The sequence below is a fragment of the Lagopus leucura genome, unplaced genomic scaffold (assembly GCF_019238085.1).
Source record: "Lagopus leucura isolate 7727_CA_CO unplaced genomic scaffold, USGS_WTPT01 Super-Scaffold_1, whole genome shotgun sequence".
In the NCBI taxonomy this organism is placed as follows: domain Eukaryota; kingdom Metazoa; phylum Chordata; class Aves; order Galliformes; family Phasianidae; genus Lagopus; species Lagopus leucura.
In genome coordinates this window covers 4,560,116-4,570,558 of record NW_024962250.1, presented here as the reverse complement: position 1 = coordinate 4,570,558, position 10,443 = coordinate 4,560,116, and the positions used below count along the sequence as shown (strand labels likewise).

General features: G+C 39.5%; 1 protein-coding gene across 1 annotated transcript in view; it reads right to left on the bottom strand.

Moving 5' to 3' along the window:
• Positions 1–4,391: 4,391 nt before the first annotated feature.
• The window catches only part of TTC17 (tetratricopeptide repeat domain 17), a 51,069-nt gene continuing 45,017 nt past the window's right edge, over positions 4,392–10,443 (bottom strand). Inside the window, exons 23-25 of the mRNA XM_042874881.1 lie at positions 10,002–10,121; positions 7,981–8,124; positions 4,392–5,507 (exon numbers count right to left, since the gene is read on the bottom strand). Coding sequence (XP_042730815.1) covers positions 5,376–5,507; positions 7,981–8,124; positions 10,002–10,121 — 396 coding nt within the window. The 3' untranslated portion in view covers positions 4,392–5,375. The remainder of the gene's footprint in view (positions 5,508–7,980; positions 8,125–10,001; positions 10,122–10,443) is intronic.

Sequence of the window (10,443 nt, the reverse complement as noted above, 5' to 3'; positions counted from 1 at the left end):
AGCTCTGGGATTCTTTTCTTTTTGTTTTCTTTCATAACTACCGTAGAATTACAAAACTGTAGAGAGCAGATAATATCAAATTAAGACCATAGAGAACAGTAAATGCATTTAGGTTGAGAGATTTCCATGAATGCAAGAAGACGACGGATGCTTGGCTTGGCAGGCAGCTGCCTTCTGCTCAGAGGAACGGGGACTGCTCAGACGCTTCGAAGCACAGAGATGTCCCTGTTGGGGCACTGCAGGCAGCGCGGTTCGGTGAGCGGCTGCCTGATCCTTGACCGCTGGGTGAACTCCACCGACACAACCCACAGCCGTGGGAAGCTTCCTGCAGGCCTGCGTCTGATTGCGCTCTCTTCAGAGCAGAGATTGCCTCGTTGTGAAACATCTGGCCTGCTACCAGCACAAATAGGTATAAATAGCAAAACTCTATTAGGCTGGTAATAATCCACGTCTCAAGGACTGAACATGGAAGAAACAGTCCGAAACTAACTAAAATAATACTAATCAATCGGAACACCTACCTTAAGACAGTCCTTCTATGTCAAAAACATCACAAAGCTAACTCCAACCAGCTGTGTTTGAACTGGTTCTTCTTGTGGCACTGCTATTGTATCTCCTGTGTTACTAATGGAATTGGTGACTATTAATTTTGCTTTAGCAGTTGGCATAAATGGTTCAAAGCCAGCAATTAACCAAAATTTTAAGGGCTGCTTTTTTAAGCAGTCAGCCTTACCAGGGCATCGTTCCAAAGCCATCCTGCTCTTTTTGATACTTAAAACTGAGAGAAGCTGTAAGTATAAGAACACTCTCATTTAATTCAGCAAGACTCCATGCTTTCTTAACGTTGTAAATACAGAATATAGATTGAATCAGTCCTATCCAGATTTCCTAATAGAGAAATAATAATTAGACACACAAGCTCCCTGCCTGCCCCTTCCTGTTAGCCGCTCACAGGACAACTTCTGCTGGCTCACACACACACCAGCCATCAGGTGGCAGCCAGAAAACCACAAATTGATAGGAAAGCTTCATAAGCCTCAGCATCACAGACCCATTTGTTCTGTTTGAATCAATACTGGCATGCTTGAGTACACTCAGCAAATTAAGAGAGAAAATCAACAAGAGCAAACCCCTTAGTGACAAACCTCTCTTTGGGATATGCCTTTGGGGAGTCTTGCTGGACAGCTCCTCTAGGAAACCAAGGCAACCTGTAGAACTCCCAATGGTCGCCTCCAGTGTTGCCTGAGATGGGAGGACCATCTTGATCTTTCCTGGAGGAGGAAAGGAGCTTGTAGTTTTCTGAATGCAGAAAGAAGTCCTTCTAAAGCATTTTCACTCTTTCAGTGCTGATCCAGGGGCTATTAAGCTCTTCCCATTTCTTGCTTCATAGGTCTCACGTAGTTGTTTTTAATCTGTGCTGTAACTGTTTGCATTCCCTGGCACTACAACCGTTTCTCATACAAAGACATAAACAGCAAGGATTGCAGCTCCAAAAAAGCCATATGTTCTACAAAGCCATCAGACAATGTGTGGGAGGCAGAGGTACAGGGAGAAGGGGAAATGCTTTGCCTGGAGTCACACAGGAGGACAGGACTTGGAACACTACTGTTTGTGAAGCAGCTCTAACCCCCAGGAGGTCCAAAATTGCTAACCAGACAAGTTCGTGGGAGATACTGAGTGTCTCAGGAAGTAAAATGCCATGAGCAGCATCCCAGTGCTGTGATAGAGCTAGTACAACAGCTTTGAGCAGCTTTGGCTATTGTACAATTGCCATGGGGTTTTATTCCTTTTTATTCTCCTTCCTGTAGGTTAAGAGAGAAGATGCGAGGGTTTGGGAGTAGGAGAAAAGCAGATTGTAAGTTCCATCAGAAAACTCCTGATCTGTATTCTAGTCTATTATAAAAGTTGGTCATCAAAGTTGATAAAAAGAGATTGCAGGTGATGGGAATTAAAAATCCAGTCTGGGAACTGACACAGTACTTTGCATTTTTCTTCTTTGTACAGGATCAGTGCAGCCCTGATCAGTACAACTATGCCATCAATGGTGAATCAAAGCCACCACTCCATAGGCAGAAAGTATCTGAATGTTCTGCCCTCAAAAGCCCTTTGATGTTATGTGCATGATGCCATCTGCAAACAAAGGGACTTTTTTTTTTTTTTCTCATCTGTACTTCAACTTTTGAATGTACTCTGAAAACCAGGGAGAATACTTTTTTCTTTTTTTTTTTTTTTTTTGGTGGAAAAGGATATTGCTCCTTACCCATGGTTTTTGCCATCTCTAGATTAGACAACTTTAGGTGATGCATTTAGCAGTACTAGTCAATGCAAAATGTATTATTAAGCATCACCATTAGAAATCATACGGTAGTTGGGTAGTTGGTCAAAGGTACAGAGCAGTCAAGGGAAGGAACAGGCTGAAGAGACTACTTGTCATATGGAGGGTGGATCAACCTCTGGAGATAATCACCTTTTCCATCTGCTGAAGATGCACACAACAAGCTTAGACAGCTTATTTTAAAATGGATTAAATGAAAGGAGAGCTCATCCTTAAGTAGCTAGCTCATCCTGCAAAGAGCCACACCTCTGCTCCATCAAATTCATTATTTCTCTCCCAACATGCTGCCTAACTTGTCTTCTCCTTGTAAGATGGGCATCATGAGTTTTTCCCTAGCACTTGAATGCAACCAGAACATTAAAAATCACCATCTTTCCTATTTTTGCCATGGGGTTTAAGAGACAGAAATGAGAAAGAAGAGCAACCACCTGAATTTTTCAAGATGGGAGTCAGTGTTCCCCAGTAGAGCCTAAAGTAGAGTCTTTAGGACTCTGCCAGCACATGCCTTACTGCTGGCATTAGCCCAAGCTTATGGTTGAGTAAATTGTTTTCTTCTCTGCATCAATTTTATGCACAGTAAGCAGCTGATGGAAACCATTACAACACTTCAAAGAATTACCTAAAATTTATGAAGAGAAGTTAACAGGGAAGCAGGGGCTATTTCATAATTAGTTGCACGGCAGATGCAGCAACGAACAGCTGAGTAACAAATAAACAGCTGTACATGGGTGTTTTATGAGTAAGGTAACATACGTTCCCCTGAAGGACTTAGCCAATATTCACAACAAAATACATGAAGTCAGGCTACTGTGGTTTTGAAGAACCATTACAAGGTATGAATTCTTTGAAAATGCAAACAGATGAAGAAGGTAGCTTGCTACCTCCTTGGTGGCAACACCAATTTATGGTATGATCACCACACAAAATGTAGGGCACCTGCCTACCTTCTGTATGATGGTATGATGTCTATACACAATGCTCGTTGCTACACTTCTAAAGAAAATACCAACCGACCAACCCAACTGCTGTAAGCAAGATGTAAACTCACAAGGGTATTAATGCCTAATTTTAAGCATGCATTAGTGCAGTCTGTGAGCAATGCTACGTGATCCAGAAAAGGTCTACTTCCATTCCACCTTTGACAAAGCCAGTACTGCCCACTTGTGCTCCACGTACAGCTACTTTAGGTTCTTAGGGACCAGCCTTACTCTTTACTTAAATCCTGACATTGCTCACCACCAGTGAGACTGACACAATAGAAATCAGTGTGTGTGGCAATCACTTGATTCAACCATATGACCCACTGGAGCATTAAGCAGCAAGCTGGATCTTTTAGGTAAGAAAACTTTGCATATTACATTTTTTTCCCAACTTGAATGGAACTTCTTTCCTTTAACATGCACCTACCTTACTGGCTTCTTCCAAAACACCAGGTGAGGAGTCTCTGCAATTCCTTCTCCCAAGTCCATGATCTTCATGGTGCTGTATTAGACTTTCCTGAAAGTGATCTGACTCTCAACAACAGAACTTATGCATACAGATCTCCAGTCAACGTTATCAGGCTTCCAAACAGCCTTAGGAAAGGAATACAATTTGACTTGCTGTTGGCTCAGATGACAATCAGAAATTCAACACGCACGTTTTTAATAAAAATTTACCCAACAGCAGTACTTGCTCATACCTCTGTGAGGCTTTCTAGAATTAATAAAAAAAATTACTTGCAGTAAAACAGAGGTAAACATTTGCATTAGAACTGATCATCTTCAATTACATATAAAAATATTCAGGGATTATTTTATGAACTGAAAAGCTACAGTAAATTACAAAAATTACATTGATGTCCATAGGTTTGCCCGTGCCATTTAGGCTCTTAATTTCTGTTACTGAAAGAGGGGTGAGGAGTTTTTTATGGATATGTAGCAAACTATTATCTAACTAAGAATGTTAAAGGCTGTGTCAACTCCCAGCTCTGCTTGCTCCAAGACAAATGCAGCAGCTCTCCCCAAGTCTAGTCTCCTTCAAACGGCGCGTGACACACAGATTAGAGGAGAAGCCATGCTTTGTTCATAAACAATTTATTTCAAATATGTGCCCTTGTTAATTCAACAATGATGTATGGAGAATCACGTCCTCCACCAAACAAAGAGAAAACTGATTTGGAAATCTTCCACCTGACTCATTTGCTCATGATACCTTGACAATGCCTCCCTGCTCCTTCCTGAGCTGCTGAAAGTATGGCTCAGAGAGAGCAGAAACTTGCACCTTACTCTGAAATGACTAGAAATACAGTGAACAAAGAATCAGTAAAACAACCATTCAGGGAGGCAGAGGGCTATGAATATACAGACAAATATAAAACATCTTATTGGGATTTCTACTCTTTTTTTTTTCTTTTTCTTTTTCCCTGCAAATAAGATTAAAAAAACACTTTGACTTCAGAGTCCTGCTGTTCCCCACCTTCATTCTCTCATCTCCAACAGAAAGAAATCATTCAAAAAATGCTAGATGTTCCTAACTCCTTTTTATTTTGTTTTCTAAATAAATGTTTGAAATTCTGTGCCTCTCCTTCCCAAAAAGCAGGCAATGTTGCAAGGAGTAAACAGGACTGGACAAAGCAGGAGTTTCACATGGATGAACTGCTGATTATCTCTTCTTACTATTTGGTACGGGTGTGTGCTTTGCATTTCTATTGACCTAGATTATAAGACATGAAGCAAGTCATTTTGGACGCTGAATGCCAATCTGAGCATTAAGGAGAAACTAACAGTGCCTGGGTCCTGGTGCAAGTGGTTATGGACTCACGGAACTTCCTTGGTTTAATATTTACATGGATGTTTTAAAATTATTGTCTGTGAAACATTTTCCAAAGATGCCTCTATATCTGAGAAAAGATAAAAGAACCCTTGATCCAAATCCCACCTCCTTTCAGAAGTCTTGTTAAAAATTTTGATTCATCAATTTATCTTAGCACACTTAAAAGCAGAGTAGTGAAGAATGGCTTTTTAAGAAAAGAAGGAAAAAAGAGAAAAACCACCAATCTCTATGGAGACCGTCGCTCTTTTTTCATAAGTAAATGACACTGAATGGTGTGGATTCGATTCTTTGCTGGGGCAAACTCCGGCTGAAGTTTTAATGTTGACTCATACCATTTCATCGCCTTTTCAAACTCTTCCTATAAAAAAAGAACAGAAGATTGCATAAAGTCAGATTCTAAAAACAGTGAACACTAACTTTCTCATTCTTTCATTTCCTCCTCCAGATAACTCCTGTATTCTCTGGATTCAAATAACTGCAGAACATTACTGACCGATTCTCTTGCCTTTTCTTTTTAATAATCTTGGTACTCTTGCTGTAAAATGGTTAAAAACAAACAAACAAACACAAAACCCAAGGTTTGGGTTTTGGATGGGGGTTGGACTTGATGATCTCTGGAGGTCCCTTCCAACCCCTACAATTCTGTGATTCTGTGATTTAGACTGAATGTAACAACTTTTTCTTTTATTTAAAATGGCAGCAAAGCACTGAAACAGGTTGCCCAGAGGGGTGGTAGATGCTTTGTCCCTGGTGACATCCAAGGTAAGGCTGGACAACCTGATCCAGCTGTTGGTATCCCTGCTCGCTGCAGGGGAGTTGGGTCAGATGACCTTTAAAGGTCTGTTACAGCTCAAATGATTTCATCTTTCTTTTCAGCCACTTTCTGCATGTTTTTTCCCTCCTCTTTCCTCCTTATAAGAACTGAGCTGCTTCTATATTTTTCAGACCGTGGATTATTTATTTCATTTATTTATTTATCTATTTTCCTGAATCTACTAAAGGGAATCCCCCCCCCAAAAAAAACAGTGTTGGATTTTGGCACCTTTCCTCTTAAACAGCATATTCAGTATTTCCTATGGCAAGGCTATTGATGAACTACTGGTAAAGAGCTAAACTAACATCCCCACGTGAAAGCAGGCAGTGAGTGGCACAGCACTTCTAGACTCTCAAGTTTCTTTATACATAAAAGATGACAGAACTTCGGGCAGACTATTGCTCCCTACTTGGAACTCCCCAGGATCTCACTCTAAGCATTAGCTCAGCTTCAGTCAAGTTCCTTTTTCTCAGTAATTTGTTCATATACTTCAGGTAATGCTCATTTTTAGCCACATTATAAACACTAACTACATCAATGTTGGAGTTGTAAAGCCTTGATTTTTAAAAAGTGTATTTCCATACAGTGTCAAGAGGACTTACAATGGAAATCCCATATTACCTTATGGGAGTACTGACAAACGAAAATGAAAAAAAGCAGATTTTTCCAGTATTACTGGTATTACTTTGACAATTGTTTAGATTTCTTCTGTAACATCCACGCAGAGTTTTTACTCTTTATCAAGGCCAACAGTTTCCACTTTTCAAGGCAGTGGCTGAAAAGTCTTGCAAATTAAGGAACGTTGGCCTGTATGATGCTACACTTTTGATTACTGTTGTTTTTTTGTTTTTTTTTTTTCTCTAAACAATCTGTTGGGCAGACTCAGTTCTTAAAGATAACCTCCTAAATACAAAATAAATAAATTCACTTTTATATCCATATAATTTGATCCAGAAGATAAGTTTTGTCCTGTTGCTAACCATTTCACGTAATGAATATGTGGCTTCACTGAGAAATCTCTCAGATCCAGGAGAATAAAGTTATCCTTAGGCACTGTGCTCACTTGAAAAAGACACTGGCAACTCAAGCATAAAACTTCATTTCTTTCAAACTACTGTCAGAAGCAATAGCTTAATAGAACAAAGTCATTCCTTTCTTCAGTGTGTTTCTACTGTGTGTTCAACAGTACCACACATTTCAAGTCTTTTCAACCCCGCTAACCACAATACACCATTACCTCTCAAACTTATCCTGTTATCAGCATGATCCCCCCCCAGCCAAAAGAGCAAACCATTACAGACAGATCTATGACAAGTGCTAAATACTGGCAGGGATAGACAGAACACGTGTAATTGAAAATACTTTTGACATGAATATACATATCAACTATGTTCCAGTTTAATGGTGCCTCCCTTACCTTGAAATATACTGGTCCTGTTGAAGTAAAAAAAGCAACCAAGAACCAATCCAGCTTTAGTAAGGAAAAAGGAATGAACATTTTGCATTTGTGTGAAATAGCAAAAGCTGAATTACAGATTGGAATTCATAGGAAGTATGAAGAACTTTGAATTCAATCTGTAAATTATTTTGGGTGTTGATAATCCAAATAGTGAAATTAAACATCTCTTTTGCTTGTTTATTGCACCTGCAAACTGGGTTTTACTAACTACATTAAACTAAGCTCTTCAGGATGGAAACTTAGTTTATCATTAATTTCCCAGTGCAACAAAAATATCCTGTGTTTATTTAGAATGGAAGCCAGTCAAAATCATCAATTTTTTTGCTGTTGTCTTAACAAAGCTTTGTAGGCAGCATCCTGAAGCCAGCCTGTAACAACACTACCTTCATGTATTAAATGAGTAGTAAAAAGCTTTGAAGCTCCAAAAAGTGTATTAAAAAAATATTTTCTTACTGACACTCCCCCTCTTTCACGAATGCTGCTTCTCCAAAATTATTTGTGGAACTATGAATTCCATGTGTCATAAACAAGACACATCAGAGTAACAAACACGCTCACCATTGCTACGTAGACATTCGCCAGTGTGAAATGATTAACCACGAAGTGCGGCGCTATTTCCACTGCCATGGTAGCAACAATGATAGCATCATTCCAAAGTCTGGCGTTGTGGAAGATGTTTGCCAGGCTTATTAGTGGTACATCCTTTAAGAGAAGAGAAAGTGATCAACAGTGAGGTTCTTTCCACTGAAACTGTTTCAGGAGCGAGAAGACTGACAGAAGGCTCCACCACCTGGTCACTTTGAAAGTGATGAGTTACACTTACCAGAAAAAAGGCACTTGACCCTGAGCTATGAACAAAAACAGTAACTCATATACATATATCCGCTCACAAAAGTGAGCAAACATTGCTTTTGCATAGACAACTCAAAAATTAGCTCACATTAAATATCCAAGCACATATATTTATTCTTAAGATGCTGTTACTTTTTCCCCAAAGATAAGATGTACTCTGAGAGACAAGAGAAGCTCTTTGATCCCTCTCCTTCAGCAGTTGCACAAAAGGAATACGAATAAAGAGAAAGTAGGGAAGTGAAAAAAGAGTTAAACATTAATAGAACTCACGGGTTGTTTTCTATCCCATCCCTGACACAGATTTCCTATAAGATGCTAACAGCTATAAACAAAATCTTCTCAGGTAGTCACCAATGTTTTTATTTCCTGAATTTCCAGACTGTGTCTGACTGACAAAACTGTGGAGCCCTGACAGCTGTAACAAGCTCTCAGGGAGCTGGACTTCACACCTAGGAAGGGAAAATACCACTCAGAGGTGATCTGCAGATGCATTCAACAGAAAAACTAAAAATTTAGGATGCAATTTGATCCCTTCCTCCTTGATGCCATGCAGATACTACGGAAGCTAGAATCATAAAAGAAACCCACAGGAAAAAAATTACTACTTATTTGGATGAGGAAAGGTGAGATGGAACATAAAGCCAAAAAGGAGGATTAAACAAATAATACATTGCTATTAATCCAGTGCTAAATCACTAATTCCAAGTTGCAGCTGTATCTTTGCAAACAAGACTCAGAGTTTTTCTCTGGAGCCAGGACAAAAACTAAGCATGGATTTGGTGTAAGCCAGTCCCAGTCAGCTTTATATCATGGTATCAGAAAACAGTCAGCACTACTGCACCATAATAGAAAGACAGGCTTGCTGTGTTGGGCCTTGGTTCCAACCTCGTTTTAAAAGGATGATGATAAAAAGATAGAATTACAGGAGACAAAAGATAGTAATGATGTGAAATAGGAAGAGATCAACATTTCTGAGTTGAGGCCTTTCTCTGGTTAATGGATAAATCTTCTTAATAATAACATGACAGTGTAAACTACTTTGTCTTCTGATTTTCAGGAAACAACTTAAGACCAAGAGTTAAAAAGTGGTTTGCATTTTACGATGTTGAACAATTTGAAAGTGAAATCCACAATGCTGAGTTAAGGGCCTATACTGCATTTACCAGTTCAGGAGGGTGAAGCTGGTGTCTAAGAACAGACATAATATTCAACACCCCATGGGGCAGTGCTAAGGGTGCAAAGCATTGCAGTCAACTGAAACAGTGGGCTATGTCCAAAATATTACCTTTTTTGGATTAAAGCACAAAACTGCCACTCAAAATCAGGCACCAGTCAGCCAAAGCAGTTATGATTTCAGCATTTAAATTATCCTTTCAGATCTCACCTCCTTCCACCCCTTTAAAAGCACAATCATATTTTAGGGTCAAAGACTTGTACAAGATGAGGCTGACAAAGATTCAAAGTCCTACATAGCAGAAGGAGGTTTAAGCCTGTAGTGCCCAATAGAGAAGTGTTAAACCCACTGAAATGCAGGAAATTGCTCTTCTGTAGCCCACATTCACAGGTGGTGAAAGTCTTGCAATTTCATCACAAGTACCTGATATACAGTACGTATACAGACTCCTGATACGCACAATTCTAGTTTTAATAATCGTATGTGAAAACTAAGCAGCTATCTCACGACGACAACATTGTTTTATCTGTGTAGCAGGCAGATGTGTACACACCTTCATGTGATGGGGTGCATAGTGTAATGCTTGCCGCAAACAATCAATCGCCTTCTTTCCTTGGCCCTTCACCCTCCAGTAGAGAGCTGCCATGCTAGAGAGGACCCACGAAGTCTGATTCTGCAAGAGAACACGAAAATGAGTCATATAGACACCTGTAGTTAACAACCTTCCTGCCTTTCACTCTTCGAATTTACTCAATATATCGGGATAGAGGATGCTTCACTTAAAAATAGCATTCAACTATTCCAAAGTGTCTTAAGAATTTATCTAATAACATATAAGCAAAAGCCTCATCAATGAGCCAAATAAAACACAAATTCCAAGCAGAACATCATTTTTCTTAATCTTTTGTACAGTAACAACAGCTTCAGCAGTCACAGTATCTTCTAACCAGCTGTCAGGTGCTGAGCATCTAGATGTGTACATACATTACCATATA